Source organism: Vombatus ursinus, unplaced genomic scaffold, assembly GCF_900497805.2.
Source record: "Vombatus ursinus unplaced genomic scaffold, bare-nosed wombat genome assembly UNPS02000582.1, whole genome shotgun sequence".
Classification (NCBI taxonomy): Eukaryota; Metazoa; Chordata; class Mammalia; order Diprotodontia; family Vombatidae; genus Vombatus; species Vombatus ursinus.
Genome location: NW_020940360.1, coordinates 5,978,387 through 5,997,485, shown reverse-complemented (window position 1 = coordinate 5,997,485; position 19,099 = coordinate 5,978,387). Strand labels below are relative to the sequence as shown.

Below are 19,099 nucleotides of genomic sequence, written 5' to 3'. Positions count from 1 at the left end.
TGGCTTCCTTTAAAACTTGGCTCAAATACTGCATCTTCAAGACACTTTAGTTTTTTGTGAGATCCCTTCTCCGCAAATTACTGTATATTTATTTTGTGTTCCCTTTACAAATCTCTGTGTATTTATTTTGTATTCCTAATATAATGTAAGCCTCTTGAAGCATTGATTATTTTAACTTAGACATTTGTATCCCCTGAGACCTGCACTGTCTGGAATATAAGCATTTGACCAGTGCTTATTGATTGGTTGAATGATTAAAATTCTTTCCTTGAGAAGATTGTGTGGTTCTGACTCTTATACTGCATAATTTGCTAGATGTATTTTGGGCCATAAACATAAATAACTGTAAGTGTTATACTGACTTGTAGCATATCACAAAGCTGATGGAAAGTATAGGCCTTAATAGGAATTCTTAGAGCAGAATGTACTCTGTTAGGGCATATATAGGTAATGCCTATTCATTTACTTATTTATTTTACATATATATATATATTTTGGTAATGCCTATGTACACAAGAATCTGCAAAACAGATGGTATAGTCTTTTAAAAAATTATTCATTTATTTATTTTTATAAATATTTGTAATAATATCTGTCCGTCCGATTGCCCCCTACTCCCTCCACTAAACAACTCAAAAATAAAGCCCTCACATGCCAACTGTGCAGGGTGTAGGAAAACAAATTTCCACACTGGCAATGTTCAAAAATACGTTTCATTCTTTAAGTCCGTCATCACTTCTCTGGCAGGAGATGGGTAGCATGCTTCATCAAATTCAGTCCTTTGGAATCCTAGTTTTTCATTGCATTGATCAGAGTTCTAAAGTTTTTCAAATTTTTTTCTTCATAATGTTTATTTATATAAACTCTGCTCCTAATTCTGATCACTTTACCAGTATTGACTTTTTTTTTTTGCTTTTTTGGTGAGGCAATTGGGTTAAGTGACTTGCCCAGGGTCACACAGTTACAGTATGGATTTTTAATGTACCATTTTATGGTGAATCATTTCTGTTCATCATTCCTGTCAAAATTCTGGTAAATTGCTGCAGTTTTCTTTGAGGCACTTAAAGGAAGGAGTGCAGAATGTGGGAATGTGTTTATTCCTCATACACAGTAGTGGTCTCAGATTACATATAAAGTAATTATTAAGAATTATTTAGTTTGTCTTGGTCACATTTGATAATCTTTTGATGATTGATGTTTAGTGAAAAGGTAGTTCCAGTTATCTGCCACCTGGGATTTTATTTTCATTTCTGCTTGACAGTCTATCCATTTTCCTAAGAGGATTTAGTGATTAATTACCACAATCTAGAAGAATGGTCATTCTGTTTTCTGCCTTCAGCAGTGAAACAGCATATCTTCTGCTTTATGGGTCTCTAATTTAATACTTTGTTTTTAAGGAGGGGTTTGAAAGGAGAGGAAGAAAAAACAGTTTGTTAACTGGAATACAAGCATGAATCACAGGTGGTCTGGAAATTTAATATTAGTGAAAGCTTTTTGTCTATTCTGCTATATTAGAGGCCACTAACCAAATTGAAAGCTAGAATCAAAAAGTATACTATGAGTATATTATCACCTGTAGGAAGCCTCATTAGGATAATATTAATGTAGAAATCCTTTGAAATAGAAACTACAACAATAGAAACAATGTTGCACTGTTACATTGACGTTACATTGACATTTCATCATCAAGTGATGAGACACAACATGCTTATTAATACTAGAAAATTTATATCTACATGACCTTGGAAACTAAAAATAGGTGACATAAGTTAAAAACAGTAGAGAATTCTGATTACAGTTTCATTACACAAACATTTTAAGAAACCACTCATGTATATGTACCTATCATTACTCTTCTAAAAACTAAAAGACTTTCGTTTTAAATCATTACATTTTTGTAGCTTTTCAAGCATTTTGACTTTTTAAGTAGAATTTTTAAGTATAATATGTGAGTATGAGCCCAGTTATAGTGTTTTAAATTTGTACAGATTTCTAGGTCCAAATAAAAGAGTTGAATTGGCACTTCATTATGTCTAGGAAAATTGAGTCAGCTGCATATAGGAATTTTTCTAGCTACTGCACATCAAAGGATATAAAAAGATTTCCACATGGCATCATCAGTCATTTACATGAAATAAAATATTTGAAATCTGTTAGACATAAAAATTTATTTCAGATATTTAAAAAAACTTCATATTAAATGTTGTCTAACTTATAGGAACAAATGGCTATATTAAGTGCCATTATGGAATAATAAACGAAGGAACATATGTTAGTACTTCGGAGAAGAAAGCTATACTCCCAAACCATTGATATTTTGAGGAATATAGTCTTCAAATGGAAATATCTTGATAAAGTGTTGAGTTTACCATTTGTTCGTAGACATTCATATTTATTTGAGACATTAACTGTAACTTAAGTCTCTTTTTTCATTCATTTTCCATTTCCATTGAAAGGAAAATCTATTGTTTTATTTTCTTTCTCCCTTAAGCATACTAGGCAGTTATATTCTATGCTACAGAACTGTTTCATGATGATATATAAGAAATGATTATTAGCAAATTTCTAAATATAACAGGCTAAAAATGCTTCATAATCACCTACCTTTCATTAAGAAAATTTCCTTGCTATTTTAAAATAAATTTAATGTGCTAATCAGAATTTTCTGAGTAACAACATTTTGTGGTAGATTTCTTGAGTTTTTTTTTATTTTTTTAATCTATGGTTGTGATTTGATTGGTATGATGAACTCCATTTTGAGGAAATTCCATGAACCGATGCAGATTGTCATCTTCTATGCAACTTATAATCATAGAGAGTGGTCTGGGGCACCGAGAAGATAAGTGATTTTTCCAGGGTCAGACAAAGGCATTATGTCTCGAAGACAGGACTTAAACCCATGATGGAGGCTGGCTTTCTATCTATTATGTAATCCTGCTTGAGACACAAATGATTTTCTTGAGATACAAGTGATATTTCTTCAGTTATATATATTAAAATTGTCTTAATTTTATAAGAACTCTAGTAGCCTCTTTTCATGTCTTACTGTATCTATTTTAATTACTGGAAAGGGAATAGTTTTACCAGCTGATACCCTCCAGGTTTATTCTAGGTTGTTGATTTAAATTTTTGTTTCTGCTTTGGGTGTAATATTGTATATTTAGGAATGTAACATCATAGCAACAACTTAGATTTTCTAGCATTCTAACATAATTCTTAAAAAGATTTGCAAAATTACAATCAAGAATCCCCCACCCAGCAAAACTGAGTCTAATCCTTCAGGGGAAAAATGGATATTTAATGAAATGAGGACTTTCAAACATTCCTGATGAAAAGACCAGAGTTGAATAGAAAATTTGACTCTGAAACACAAGATTCAAGAGAAGCATAAAGAGGTAAACATGAAAGAGTAATTATAAGGGATTCAATAAAGTTAAACTGTATATGTTCATTTATGGGAAGATGGTACATGTAACTCCTGAGAACTTTACCATTATTAGGGCTGTTAAAAGGAGTTTTCATAGCTAGAGGGCATGAGTGTAAGTTGATTATGTTGGAACGCTCTCCAAAGAAAGTGAAAGGGGGAGAAAGGGATACACTGGGAGAAGGGGGAAGGAAGAGGTAGAATGGGGAAGTTTTTCTTAACATAAAAGAGGTATACAAAGAAGGAATTTTACTATGGAAGGGGAAATGGTGGGGTGGCAGGCAATGCTTGAAACTCACTCATCAGAATAGGTTCAAAGAAGGAAGAACACACACATCCTCAATTGTATATAGAAATACAATAGGGAAATAGAAGGGGAAGGAATAGGATAAGGGGTAGGGCATGATAAAAGGGAGAGCCCACTACGGAGTCACTGATTAGAAACAAAATACACTTTTGAGGAGAGATAGAGAAAGATGGAGAGAGAGAGAGAGAAGAGAGGAAATATAGTGTGGTATGGAAGAAAATACACAGCTAGGTGGCATTGTAGATAGAGTTGCCAGGCCTGAAGTCAAGAAGACTCGCCATTGGAGCAGCCCTTTTTTTCCCCCCCCCAAATCATACGTTGCCTTCTGGGTGATCAGGGCTGGTAGGTAACACAATAGATAGAGCACTAGATATGAAATCAGGAAGATGCAAATTCAAATATGTTCCTAGATACTTGCTAGCTGTGTGACCCTGCACAAGTCACTTAACCTCATTTGCCTCAGTTTCTAATATCTTTGCCAAGAAAACCCCAAAATAGGGTTATGAAGAGTTGGGCATGACAGAAACGACTGAACAACAACAACAAATCGTAACAGTGAATGTGAGTGGGATGAGCTCACCCAAAAAACAGAATCAGGTAGCAGAATGGATTAGAAACCAGAATCCAACACTATGTTGTTTACAAGGGACACATTGGAAACAGAAACACACATAAAGAGTTAAAATAAAGGGCGGGAGCATAATCTAATGTGCTTCAGCTGAAGTAAAAAAAAAAAGTCAGGTAACAATGATGATCTCAGACGAAGTAAAAGCAAAAACATCTAATTAAAAGAGGTCAAGGAAACTACATGTTGTCAAAAGATACCATAGACAATGAAGTAATATTAAAAATTTTTACATCAAGTTTCTCTGATAAAAACCTCATTTCTCAGATGTATACTGAGTATGGGACTGAGTCAAATTTATAAAATTAAGAGTCATTTCCCAATTGATAAATGGGCAAAGGATATGAACAGGCAATTTTCAGAAGAAGAAGTCAAAGCTTCCTGTAGTAATATGGGAAAAAATGCTTTAAATCATTATTGAAAAGAGAATGCAAATTAAAAGCACTCAGAGGTACCACCTCACACCTGTCAGAAATGGCAAAGGCTGGAGGGGATAAGGGGAAAATAGGTACACTGATAAATTGTTGATGGAGTTTGGAACTCCATTATAGCCCAAAGGACTATAAAACTATGTATACCCTTTGACCCAGTAATATTACTACTAGGTGTGTATCCCTAATATTTTAATAATTCTGTAGTTATTTTAAGTGGAATTTCTCTGTATCTCTTTCTGCAAGGTTTTGTTAGTGAACTATAAAAATTCTGGTGATTTATGAGGGGTTTTTTTTTATCCTTCAATTTTGCTGAAATTATTACTCTTTCAATTAATTTATAGTTGATTCTCTAGGTAGACCACCAGTGTCATCTGCAAAACATCATAAATTTTGTTTTTTCTTTGCCTATGCCTATTCTATCAATTCCTTTTTCTTGTCTTCTCATTATAGCTAGCATTTCTAGCACTATAGCAAATAGTGATAATTAAAGTTGACATCCCTAGTATCTCTTGATTTTATTGGACAGGCCTCTCTAGTTTGTCACCACTACATATAATACAGGCTTTTGTTTTTGGTAAGTTTTATTCATCTGTTGGTATAGTCAAATATTTTTGTTGTTGTTATTAATGTGGTCCATTATGTTTACAGTTTTCCTAATATTGAACTAATCCTGTATTCCTAGTGTAAATCCAACTTGATCATAGTATATAACCTTTGTGAAACACTGGTACAGTTTCTTTGATAACATGTTTAAAAGTTTTGCATTAGTATTCAGTAGAGATACTAGTCTATGGTATTCTTTTTGTTTTGACTCTTCCTTGTTTATGTATCTAAACAATATTTGTATCATAAAAGAAATTTGGCAGTATCCTTTTTCCCCTATTTTAAAAATAATATTGGAATTAATTTTTCTTTAAATATTTGAATTTGCTCACAAATCCATTAGGTCCCTGATTTCTTTGGAATGTCATTTTTGTCTTGTTATATTAATCTGGGCATTTTGTGTTTTGTAAATTTCCATTTCATTTACTTGGTCAATTTTTATTGGCATAAAATTGGGGAACATTTTAGAATTTCCTTTATTTCTTCTTGATTTGTTATGTACTTACCTTTTTTATATTCATTATATGATTTTCATCTTTTTCTAAATATCAAATTAGCTAATTAACTTTTTATTGTTTTCTTCAAAAATAGCTTTTAGTTTTATTTATTTTTTTTGACTTTCAATTTTGTTAATCTCTTCTTTGATCTTCTTGGTGTTTTAATAGGGTTTTAAAGTTTTTTTAGTTTTAAAGTTTTTAGTTTATTTTATTTTTAGTTGCATGCCCTGTTTGTTGGCCTGCACTTTCTCTCCATTATTGATGAAAATGTTTAGAAATACATACTTTCTACTAAGAACTGTTTTGACTTCATCTCAAAATTTTTTTCATATTTTTACTTTGTTGTCATTCTTTTTAATGAAATTGACTATTTTTCTGTGATTTGTTCTGTGACCTGCCCATTGTTTAGGATGAAGTTATTTAGTTTGCATTTAATTTGTAATTGCTTCTTTAGCAGTCCTTTATTGATTATAATTTTGTTACATTGCAGTCTGTAGAAGATATGTTTAAAATGTCTGCTTTTCAGCATTTGTTTGTAAAGCTCTTTTTCTGTTCCCATTTAGTAATCACTAGAAGTCTGTTATATCTAACTTTGATGTAATTCTATGCAGGTTCTTAATTTCTTTCTAGTTTTTGTTATTGTTGTTAGATTTATCAATGTCTGAAAGGGAAACATTGTGACCTCCTACCCTCCCCCTCTTTTATATTTTCCTATAATTTATTTAGCTTTTCCTTTAAGTATTTGAATGCTATGTCATTTGGTAATCTATATTTTGTATTGTCATTGATTTATTGTCTATGGTGCCTTTTTGGAAAATGTAATTTCCACCTTTGTCTCTTTTAATTAAGCCTATTTTTGGTGTCACCTTGTCTGAGAGCATGATTGCTATCTCTGCCTTTTTTTTTTTTTTTTTACAGCGTGATTGCTATCTCTGCCTTTTTTTTTTAACTTCACCTGACACATAACAATTTTTGCTCCAGTCTCTTTTTTCTTTTTAAATTTGTGTGAATCTTTGTTTTACCTGTGTTTTTTGTAAACAACATATTGTCGGATTCTGCTTTATAATCTGTTCTGCTATTTTTTTCCTTTTCTTGGGTGGATTCATCCCAGGCTCATTTACAGTTATGACGATTAATTATGCATTTTTATAAGCCTATTCTCTTATGGTTTTCCTTCCTTTTTTCCTGTCCCTTTTTTAAGAAGGTAATGGCCAAGAAGGAGTTGTGCTCAGCACCCATACTCTAGGTTTAATATAATCTACTTCTGCCACTCTGCCTTTCTTTTTCTGTTGTCCAGATTCCAATCACAAGTTCTAATTTTTTCTTTCTTTTTAAACTTCTTCATGATCCACTGTCTATGGTTAGATTTTATTTTGATTAGGACTAATCCTTACCTTAATCTGTTGTCTTCTTTTTCCTCCTTTCCCCTCTACCTTTTACCTTCTGTGTTGATATTGAGTGAAATGTATTTTTTTTGCATGCTACTTTGTATGTTTGACGTTTCTTTGACCAGTTCAGATGAAAGTAAGGTTCAAGTGCCCCCACCCTTCACTCTTCTCTCTCTCTCTGGTATATTCTTGTATTTGTGCATCCCAATGTGAGATAATTCTCTCCTCTTCTTGCCTTTTCTCACTCCTAATATATTACTTTTCCCTTCCCTCTCCCTTTTTTTTTTTTAATAAGAACATCAAAACAGCAAAACTGCTCTCTTGGCCTCTATCTTATTAGATTCTTTCTGAAACCCCTGATAATACTAGGGTTCTGAGAGGCCATGTGTCTCTCCTCCTATTAAAATGTAAACAGTTCATCATTGTCCCTTATAATAGTTTGTTCTTATTTACCTTTTTTATGTTTCTCTGACCTCTTGTATTTGTATTTCAGACGTTCTTCTCAGTTCTGGTTTTTCATCAGCAATGCTTGAAGTCCTTTATTTCTTTAAAGGCTTATTTTTTCCATATAGGATTTTGCTTAGTTTTGCTAGGTTAGTTCTTCTTAGTTGTAAGCCATATCTTTTGCCTTTTGGAATATAGTATTCCAAGATTTTCACTCTTTTAAAGTAGTAGCTGCCAAATCTTGTATGGTCCTCATTGTGGCTCCTCAGTATTTAAACTTGTTTCTTTCTGGATGCTTGCAATATGTATTTTTTCCTTGGTTTGGAAGCTCTGGATTTGAGGTGTAATTTTCTGGGAACTATCATTTTGTTTTACTTTGTTTTGTTTTCCAGAAGAAGACCTGTAGATTCTTTTCTTTTTTCTTTTCTTTTATATTCCCTTCTGGTTCTAGGAAATCTGGGCAGTTTTCTTTCATGATTTCTTGAAAGGTGTCTAGGCTCTTTTTTTTGGAGGGGGGGAAGGGAATCATGGTTTTCATGTAGTCTAATGAGTCTTAATTTATTTTTCCTTTCCTGTTTTCCATGTCATTTCTTTCTTTTTTCATATGAAACACTTTCCATTTTCTTCTACTTTTTCAGTCTTTGGCTTTTAAAAAAAATGTTTCTTATCTCATGGAGTCATTAATTTGTCTTTAGTCCATTCTAATTTTCAAGGAGTCTGTTGCTTGGGTAAATATTATCTCATACCAAAATATTGATTTTCTTTCCAATTCTTTATTCCTTAACATTCATTTACTTTATAATTATTTCCTCTAATACACTTGTTTATTTTCAAATTCTTTTCTCTAGCAATCTCATTTGATTTATAAAATAATTTAAAGCTCATTTTAAAACTCTTCATTCTTCAGGAGTTCTGATTGAACTTGTACTGAATCTTTGAGGACTTGATTATAGATGTTTTGGAGTAATTTTCTTCTTGATTTGTGTCTTGATCATCTCTGTCACTATATTATCTTTTCATGGTGGGATTAAAAAATTATTCATTCTTCCTGATTTTGGTCTTAATTCTGTGAAAGAATACAGTTTACCTGTCTTTAACATTTCATTTTTCGTGTATTCAATAATCATTTCCTAAGGGTCAGAATGGATGAAGTTCTGTTATACCCTGGGGGAGAAATAAAGACAATTCAGACTTAGCTCTCCTTTCATTGAATTTATATTGTAAGTCAAGGGATGTAACACATACATTTATAATGCTATATAATAAATGTTTAATAATTAATAGTAGATAAAGTATACTCAGAGCATAGGTAAGATAAAAGGGCATTGTACCATATATAGCTGGGGAAAGAAATGATTATTTCCATCTGTGGGAATCAGTGGGAGCTTCATGCAAGATTTTGCACTGGAACTTGAAGGATGAGTAGAATTTCAATAGGCAAGGTTGGGAGGTGGGAACATACTAATGTGTACAGTAAGCAGTTCAGTATGTTTGAAAAGTAATGATTCCTCCTTATATTTGTATAGTGGTGCATATTTTTCAAAACAGTTTCATTTCTATCAGTTATATATTTTATCTGTATACAACTCCAAAAGGTAGGTATGGCTTGAACCTGAGGCTTAGTGAGGTTAAACACTTGTAGTCATACATTATCAGTGCTCTTTTAATGTGGTTTTCTTTGAAGTAAACCATTCTGCCTTTCATAGTTAAAAATCAAGGCACCATTTTTGTTTTAAATGTCCTTTGTGCTTTCTCTGGGATTTATGTTATATTCATTTATTCTTAGGGTATGGCTTTCACTTTGGAAGAGAGACAACAGTTGAATATACATGGATTACTACCACCTTGTTTTCTTGATCAAGACATCCAGGTCTTTAGAGTTGTTAAGAATTTCGACCGGCTGAACTCAGATTTTGACAGGTAAATCACTTTTAAAGATATTTATTATGTATTTAATAACATCTGCCTGATTTTCTGTGGTATTTGATGGGCAAGTTCAGAGACAAAAAAGTAAAATCCCTTCATCTATAATTCTTTTAATTAATGTGCTTTGGTACTTAAGTGGCTCTGTGGTTTCATTAATATGAATAATTCTTCCAGTGGTACAGAAAGTAACCTATCCACACATTCACCCTTAGCAACTCTTGTCCATGTTGTCCCATAAATCCTTCACAGAGGGTTTAGCCAGTGTGCCTATATCTGTAGCTAGTGTTTATATAGTAATTTTATGTTTACGATACACCTTATGTAAGTTTATCTCATTTGATCCTTATATTCTTCTCAGGTACATGCCATTATTATCCTCATTTGTAAAATGAGGAAACTGAGACTGAGAGAGATTAAGTGACTTGACCAGGGTTACACAGTTAATAAGTGCCTGAGGCTAGAGTTGAACTCAGGTCTTTCCTCTGATTCCAAATCAAGCGTTGTATACTGCTCTAGTATCACTTTGTTGCTGTCCATCTGTTGGACATTATGTAGATACAAATGGAATACATGAGCTGTTATCTCTCATTTTGCTACATAGCTAGCCTACATTTTCCAGCAATACATTACTTGAAAGAGTTCTATTATAGTGGCTGCTTGCTTAGAAGTCATCGGGAATATACTATAGCATATTTGTACCAGTGGCACTTGTCTCTCCATTATCCTTTTGGTAATGCACAATTTTGATTCTTTGGAGATATGATTTGTGTCCTTATAGAATATGTAGAACAGTATTGGTAAGAAAAAGATGAGAAGGTTGTGCCGTACATGTTGGGAAGCCCTCTACAGAATTGTACTTTGGAGTATTTGCATTTGTGACAAATTCACCTGGTAGAGGGCAACTGCATAACGCGGTTTAATGGTAAATGCAGTAAAATGGGGAGTTGAACTTATCCCCCAGAGAATTCAGCCCTCATATCCCAACAGGGGCTCAGAAAACAGGTGTAATAGTGGTAGAACCTTTCAGATAATGTCTCTGAGGTGGTTGCACTTTGTAGTGGTAAATTCCAAAAAAGGAACAATAGGTTGTGAAAAGGGATGTTGATTGCCAAGGGGAGGAAGTGCACCATTAAATTTTAGCACTCTGGAATCAAAGCCTCTTTGCCCTGTGTTGATTAAGGCTTGCCATCCTATCTTGCTGCCTCCCTAATTGAAATGTGGAAATTAAAAGTTGTTCAGGGAAGGCATTCAAATGAATAAGTTAATAAGAGAGCCAAGATGTAGGTTGAGAAAAATATTTTAAGAACTTTGATTTTAAAAGGTTTTTTTTCTCATTAAACCATTTTCAGCCATTTTCATTGATCTCTCTTAATTTTCTTTTCAATTTTTTTCTGCCTTTTATGTTACCTGCTGCTCCATTGTTTCTGCCATGGCACCACTATTTCTTTTATCATTTTGGATTTTTTTGTCTTTATGTTTTAATTAGATTTTAATTTTTTAAATTTAGTTATACATTTTCATAGTTTACTCTCCTTATGTTTAAGGTTTCCTGTGCTGTTAGCTACTTTTGGACTGACCATAAATAATAGGCAGAAATCCTGTGGCAGGCAATTTATTCTTTTCTTCTTTTCCTTGATGATACAGAACTTTAAAAAAGATACTTTGAAAGACAGTCCTGAATTTGATACTGATGCCATTTTAGGTTGGTAGTCCTCTATTTTCTAATTTCGAACATGCAAGTCAAAATTACATAGAATTACTTGTACATTATGAAATAGAATTGGCCTCTAAGACAGGAAAAATCTTTAGTCTCATTTATGATAGATTAGGATTAATTTAATTTACTAAGCCTTTACATATTCTTTTGCTATTTCTCTCTTTTAAAGTGGACACTGACTTTTAAACATTGTCGATTATTTTATAGTTGGATTAAAAATCCTTTGTGATTTATAGTAATAAGACTTTAGGTAGTGGCTTAAAAACAAAGTAGTTAGTAGTGTTGGAATTCATTATTATTACTTTAAATTAATAATGTATTTTCTGTTTTGTGAGTAAAATTTTTAAGTTTGCTTGAAAAATGGGGGAAGAAAATCTCCTAAGTGTATCTTTAATTTTTATTATAATTTAGTATCAGCCTTTAATCAGCAAATGTTTATTATGTCCTTGATATGTCAGGCAATGTGCTAGGCCCTGAAGATGAAAAGAAAAAACAAAACATTCTCTCCCTTCAAGGAGCTTACACTCTGTAGGCAGAAACAGTATGAACACATGTAAGTAAAAAGTATAATGTTCAAAACGAATGAAAAGTAAGTTTGGGGAGGAGTGATGGATCACTGATGAAGAGATCAGGAAAGGCCTCAGGCAGGAAGTGACTATTTAGCTGAACCTTAAAGGAAGCTAGGGATTTCAAGAGAAAGCAGGAAGGAGGAAATATAAGGCAAGCATGTTAGCTTAATTAGCTCATGCCTGTGCAAAGGCATGGAGAGTTGGTATTTAATATATGCTTGTTGAGAAGCAAATGGATTGTCATGTGTAAGAAATAGCAAAAAGCCTAGTTTTGCTTTACTAGATAGTACATGAAGGGAATTTATGAATAATAAGACTGGAAAGGTGGTCAGAAAGATGCTTTCTTTAAAGCACTTAGAAAGTGCTTTAAATGCCAAGTAGAGGAGTTTGTTTTTCATCCTAGAGGTAATGGGGGCCAGTATGATTTATTGAACAAAGGAGTGACGTGGTCTGACTTGTTCTTTAGGAATATCAATTTAGCAGTTGTGTGGAAGCTAGATTGGGAGAGGGGAGAAGCTTGAGAAAGGGAAACCAATTAGGAGGCTGTTGTAGTAGTCCAGATGAGATATGTTAAGGTCCTGAACTGGTATAGTTAATGCCAGTGGAAGTTGAAAGAAGGGCATTAGGGGTAAAAGGTGTTATGGTGGTAGAAACAAAATTTGGCAATGATTGGATATGTAGAGTAATATAGAATGAGGGGAAGAGGATACCTCTCAGGTTCTCCCCCCAATTGTTTTAGTATTTTGTTTTTCCCCAGTTACATGTAAAAACAATTTTTAGCATTTGTTTTTAAAACTTTGAGTTCCAAATTCTCTCCCTTCCTCCCTCCCCACTGCTCCTCATTGAGAAGGCAAGCAATGCGATATGGGTTATACACGTGTTAGAAAAGTCTGAAACAAAAATCTACTACAGGAGTGAGTGAAGGAAAGCCTTTATTTTCTCTCGAGAAAAGCAGGCACGTGGGCACTAGTTCAGTGGTACAATCAATTTTTAAATAGTTAGTAAGATCTATACTCCACCCACCAGGGCTAGGATTGGTCTAGTTCATCTGAGTTACACTCTTCCTGGACATCTCATCCCATGTTCTGTGAACTCCTTCCACTTCGTATGTCACATGTTCAAAATCTCCGCCCTCGAGGTTTGTCAGTTAATATTCAGTAAGCTTATTAAGTAAGGCGTGGAGAAAAACCTTTGCCCTATCGAGGCCCTGTCCTTGATCCCCACTGGTTGCAACCAGGTTAGCCTCCTGGGCTCTTAAGGAACTTGCTGTTTGTGGAATGTTTGGGGCACTTTCTGATTGGTTGGTCTTGGAAGTCCTCAGAATCCCCATGTTCTGTTGTGAAAGCCTAACTTTTAATCCTTTCTTATACACATGCAGTCCTGCAATACATTTCCATAACAGTCGTGTTGTGAAAGAAAACACAGACAAAAAAAATCAAGAAAAACAAAGTAAAAACGTATGTTTCAGTCTGTGTTCAGAACCATCAGTTCTTTCTCGGGAGATGGACAGCATTTTTCATCATAAGTCCTTCAGAGTTGTCTTGGATCATTGCATTGCTGAGAATAGCTAAGTCATTAACAGCTGATCATTGTACAATATTGCTGTTAGTTTCTACACGGTGTATGTCACTCCATTAGAAATCCATCTATAATCAGTGCTTCTGAAGAGGGTTTCATTCAGTTTCAGAAGCCGAGACCTTTGCCACAATAGTTTTATTGTTAAGCCCTTTTCCAAAACCTCGGCCTGGCCTTTTTGATACGCATCTTTCCTCCCAGACCCTGAAAAGAACCTCCTGTGTGTCTCTCTTTAGCTCCATTTGAAAGCAAACTTCCCCCCTTCCAGTTCCCTTCATTATCTATTCTCATTGTCTGTTCAAATCTCTCAGACCTTCCAAACACCTGGACCCTTTTTTTTCCCAATCACCTCCACCCCTTCAACTGGACTTTCCCATTGTTTTACTTTCCTGTGACCCCTGGTCATTTCTCACCCTTAATCCTAGCTAGGCACCACGAGGTCCAGGACCCAGGAGTTCTGTTCACCCCAGCTTACTGGCCACTCCCATCCAGATCTCCTCCTTAGACCCCTCCTCCAGTCACTCCAAACTACTTGGCCACTCCTAGACCCCTCCCACAGTCTTTCTGTACTTAAGATTCACCTTTGCCCCATTCAGATGCTGAGCTGTTCTCACACCCAAAAGGCTGAGACTGCCTCATGCCCGCTCATACCTGGCCTTCCTAGCCCCCAGCCCCCATTTAGAAGCTGAGCTTTCCTCAGCCCAAGAGGCTGAGGTTTTCTCAAGCCTGCTCGTCTTTAGGGCATCACCTGGCCTCCCCCATTCAGACCCCCATTCAGACATCACCTGGCTTAAGATTCACCTGTCTTATCCATCCTAGCCCCCATTTAGATCACTGATGTTTGGGTCCCTTGGGAGTCTGGCCTATATGCTATATCTTTAATAAACTATTTCTCTGGCTGGAAGAAGATTTGGGTTGAATTCATTCAGGCAGATCTGCGCTGCGATCTGGGGCTTTTCCCAGCACCCCAAAACCTCCCGTGATCTTGGGGTGCCTCTGTGCAACTAGGAGCACCCCAAAACCCCTCCCCCTCTTCACTTCCATCTCTCTTCCTCTCACTCTTTTCTTAACTCTCTGCAGTGTGGTTTCCAACCACATCATTCAACTGAAACTGCTCTCTCCAAAGTTACCAGTGATCTTTTTTTTTCGCTTTAAGTTTCTTTAACATGTGCACTTTTATTTGAACTAGTTTTAAATCAGTGAACAGGTAAAACTCCTCCACTCTCGTAAGTTTACTGACACCGATTTCATGCAGTTCCCCTGGAGACTATTAAAAAGCCTTCATTTACATCTGTGTTGGGGCAGGGATGGAAATTAGGGGGCCATTATGGCTCTTACAATTAAAAGAAAGGAAAAATTATTAATGCGGAAGATACAAAAAGTACCCTCTCCCATTCCCTCTTTTGTCTGGATTTATTTATGTAAATGGCTCAAATTGGTCAGAGGCCAGGATGAAGCCTCCAAGCCACATAGAATATTTGCCCTCAGGAGGGACAGTGATCTTTATTTTTATTGTCCTGGGGACTAGGGCTATGATCTCCTTCTACATCCTGGTCAGCAATGCCTAGGTACATGGTGATACCACAAGACAGTATGGTGTTGGTGTACAAATCCTTACAGATTTCAACATCACACTTCATGATTGAGTTGAAGGTAGTTTCATGGATTCTACAGGATTCCACATCTTAAAAAAAATGGTTGGAAGGGAGCTTCTGGGCACCTGAATCCTTCATTGCCAATGGTGATAACCTGACCATCAGAGAGCTCTTAACTTTTTTCCAGAGAAGAACTAGGTGCAGCACTGGCCAACTCCTGCTCCAAGTCTCGGGCTACATAACACAACTTCTTGATGTCACACATAATTTCTTTCTCAGCTGTGGTAGTGAAACTATACCTTCTGTCAATCATGATCTCCATGAGGTAGTCCATCAGATCATGGCAAACCAGATCCAGATGGAGGATGTCATGGGGAAGGGTGTCATTTTCATAGATGTACATGGTGTGGGCCATACCAGCACCATAGTCCATCATGATACCAATGGTACGACCAGAGGCATACAGGGATAGCACAGCCTGGATTGCAGTATTCATGGGTGGGGTGTTGAAAGTCTCAAACCTAATCTATGTGATCTTTTCTGTCTTGACTCTGGGGTTGTGGGAGGCTTCTATGAGCAACACAGGATCACAGGGAACTCATTGTAGAAAGTATGATGTCAGATCTCCACGTCAATACAGTACCATGGTCTGTGGGGTGTTTCAGAGTCAGAATACCTCTGTAGCTCTGGGCCTCATCCCCCATGTAGCTGTCTTTCTGATCCATAGCCGCCATCCTACCCTGATGTGTGGGGTACCCAACAGTGGAAGGGAAGATAGCCCAAGGAGCATTGTCTTCTGCAGAGACAGCTTTACACATTCTGGAGCCATTGTTAATGACAGCAGCAATATCATCGTCCTTGGCAAACTTTGGAGTGGTAAGTTTAAACCCTTGAGAGAGAGACAGAGAGACAGACAGAGCAGGTGGTACCACACGTGGAAGCAGCAGGGAGGCAAGTGCATGCTGGGTAGAAGAGCTCACAGCTGACTGAGGATCTCTTAATTACAAATTCTAATGGCCTTTTCTTAATTCTCAACCTTTCTGCAGTTTTTGAGACTGGTAGTCACCCTCTTCTTCTTGATACTTTCTGCTCTCTAGGTTTTTATGACTCTGTCCTAGTCTTCCTTCTACATATGTGATTGTTCTTTTCAATATTCTTCAGTTGTCAGTGTGCTGGAACCTCATCTAGGTCACAGTCTGTCTGTGAGTGTTGGCCAAAGCTTTGTCCTGGGTCCTCTTCTCTTTTCCCTCTATACTGTTTTTCTTGGTGATCTCATTAGCTCCCATGAATTCAGTTATTATTTCTATGCAGGTGAATCTCAGATTTACATATCCAGCCCTTAACCTTTTGCCTGACTTCTAGTCTCACATCTCCAATTTTATATTAAACATCTTGAACTGGATGTCCCATAGATACCTTGAACTTGACGTATCCAAAATTGAACTCATTACCTTTCTTCCCAAACCCTTCCCTCTTCCAACCTATTACCATCCTCCCAGTCACTTATGCTTGCAACCTAAGTGTTGTTGTGCTCGACTTCTCATCATCTTTCACCTCCCATATCCAGTCAGTTGATAAATCCTGTTGTAACATCTCCTACTCTGACTGCCACCTGTTACGGTGCAGGCCTTAATAACCTTATTCTTGGATTGTTATAGTAGCCTTCTGAATGATTTCCCTGCCTCAAATCTCTTCCCACTCCCCTTACCTGTTAGATTGATCTTCTAAAAGTAAAAGTCTGACCATGTAACTTCCCTGTTTAGTAAACTTCAGTGGCTTTACCTCTATGATCAAATGTTAAATCTTTTGTTTGACTTTTAATATTTTAATATACAAAACAAATAAATAATATACAAAACAAATAAAAAGTAATTTGAGGTGGGAAGTGAGAAGAATAATAGATTATCAGCCTTTGTGTGGGAGGTGGCAGCTAAGTTAATTCTTAAAGAGAGGTAGTTACTCTAAGAGACTGAATTGAGCGGGGTAAAGAGCATTCCAGGTATCTATCTATCTATCAATTAGTATCTGTCTATCTATCAATCAGTCTATCTGTCTATCTTTCTAAAGAGAGGGAGAGAGAAAATAGTGGAATTTGAATATAGTGGAATGTAGTGTGCATGTGGAGGGGAATAATATGAAATCAATCTGGAAAGATAGCTTGAAGGTGTATTTTTTTAAATTAATTTATTTTTAGTTTTCAACATTCACTTTTATAAGATTTTGAGTTTTGAATTTTTCCCTCTCCCCAAGATGGCATGCAATCTGATATAGGCTATAATGTGCAATCATAATAAACATATTTCCATATTAGTCATGTTGTGAAAGAAGAATCAGAACAAAAGAGAAAAACCGCTAGAAAGGAAAAAAAACAAAAAAGAAAATAGTATTCTTCAATCTGCATTCAGATTCCATAGTTCTTTCTCTGTATGTTGATAGCATTTTCCATCATGAGTCTTTTGGAATTGTCTTAGATCATTGCATTGGTGAGAAGAGCTAAGTCTATCAAAGTTGGTCATCATACGATTGAAACCATATTTCAAAAGAGTTTTACATGCAAAATGATGTATTTTCAATGTTCAGCCTGTCCATAATTCCTGATGATCTTGTGGATCTTAAATATCTTCCCTTTTCCTTTTTTAGTCTTTGTCTTTTAGCATTTATGAGTTACATTGTTTAAAGTTTGCCTTCATAATGTAGTCTTCAGTCTTTAAAAATATTTTTCATTGATATCTTTTATTTTTGTATCATTTGTATCATTTCTGAATATGTGCTTCTCCTCTCCCCCCTTTCCTATCCAGTGAGCCTTCCCTTGGAATGAAGATTTAAAAAGAATTTTGCAAAATTAACCAATACATCAACCATACCTAACAGCCCATGCAACATTTAGCACCCATCTATAGTCTCTCACCTCTGTAATAAAGATAGTGAAATGTATTTTATGAACTCTTTTGGGGGGCCAGGATTGCTGCAAAACATATACCTTAAGTAGGTTAAAGAGGGAAACTTTCTGTATTTAACAAAATATTTATAGTAACATTTTTGTGGTAGCAAAAACCAAAGTAGATGCCCATCTTTGGAGGAATAGCTAAACAAACTGTGGTATATGAATGTATTAGAATATTACTGTGCCATAAGAAATAATGATGAGTTCAGAAAAATAATATAAGAAGATACACATGAACTGATAGAGAGAGCACAATAACTGAGAAAATAATATGATTCTAGCAGTGTAAGGAGAAATAACAGTAAAACAAAACTGAAAGTTGTATAATGACAGTGAGCAAGCCTGGCCCACAAGTAGAGTTCATAAAATGCAGCTGTGGCTCGCTAGAAAAATGAATGTAGCTCATGGGGACTTTGGAGCTAACGCTTTTTCTTCTGCCATTCTCTGAGTTGGGTAATGGAAGGGAGGAGTGGATTGAGGTGCAAGTCCCACCTCCAGCTGGCTCAGGCTTTTGGAGATTTTCATTCTAACTCCTTCCCCTGGGTACGGGGGAGTAGAGACTTTGTTGTCTGCTGCGACTAAAGGGATCCACAGTGACACCTAGTGGTGATGCTAACATTTCTGGAAATAGGTCAAATAATCCTTGCTTTACTGTTGTATTTAGTGAGAAAGCTTCTAGTGTTTCCCATTGCATATAATGCAAGCTTTTGGCTTTAAGGATGTATTTTCTTTTTGTCATATTTCAGAAAGATCCTTCTATGTCTATGCTTTATAGTGCCCTTTCCTAGTAGATAAATGGTTAAAGGTTATAAACAAACAGTTGTCAAAGGAAGAATTGGTAGAACTGTGAATTGGACCAGCTGTTCTAGAAATCAAAATAGAACAGTGTTTATGTCCTTTAAGTCAACTCTCCCTGCTAGGCATATATCCCAGTGAGGGCATTGAAAAAAAGAAGGATCTCATTATATATGCTAAAATATTTATTGTAGCACTTTTGTTTGTTAGTGCATAACTAGAAACAAAGTAATTCCATTGATTACCAAACAAATTT

General features: G+C 35.6%; 1 protein-coding gene across 1 annotated transcript in view; it reads left to right on the top strand.

Annotated features, from left to right (window-relative positions):
• ME1 (malic enzyme 1) overlaps positions 1-19,099 on the top strand; it is a 264,699-nt gene that overhangs the window by 44,502 nt on the left and 201,098 nt on the right. The window contains exon 2 of the mRNA XM_027856507.1: positions 9,509-9,642. Coding sequence (XP_027712308.1) covers positions 9,509-9,642 — 134 coding nt within the window. The remainder of the gene's footprint in view (positions 1-9,508; positions 9,643-19,099) is intronic.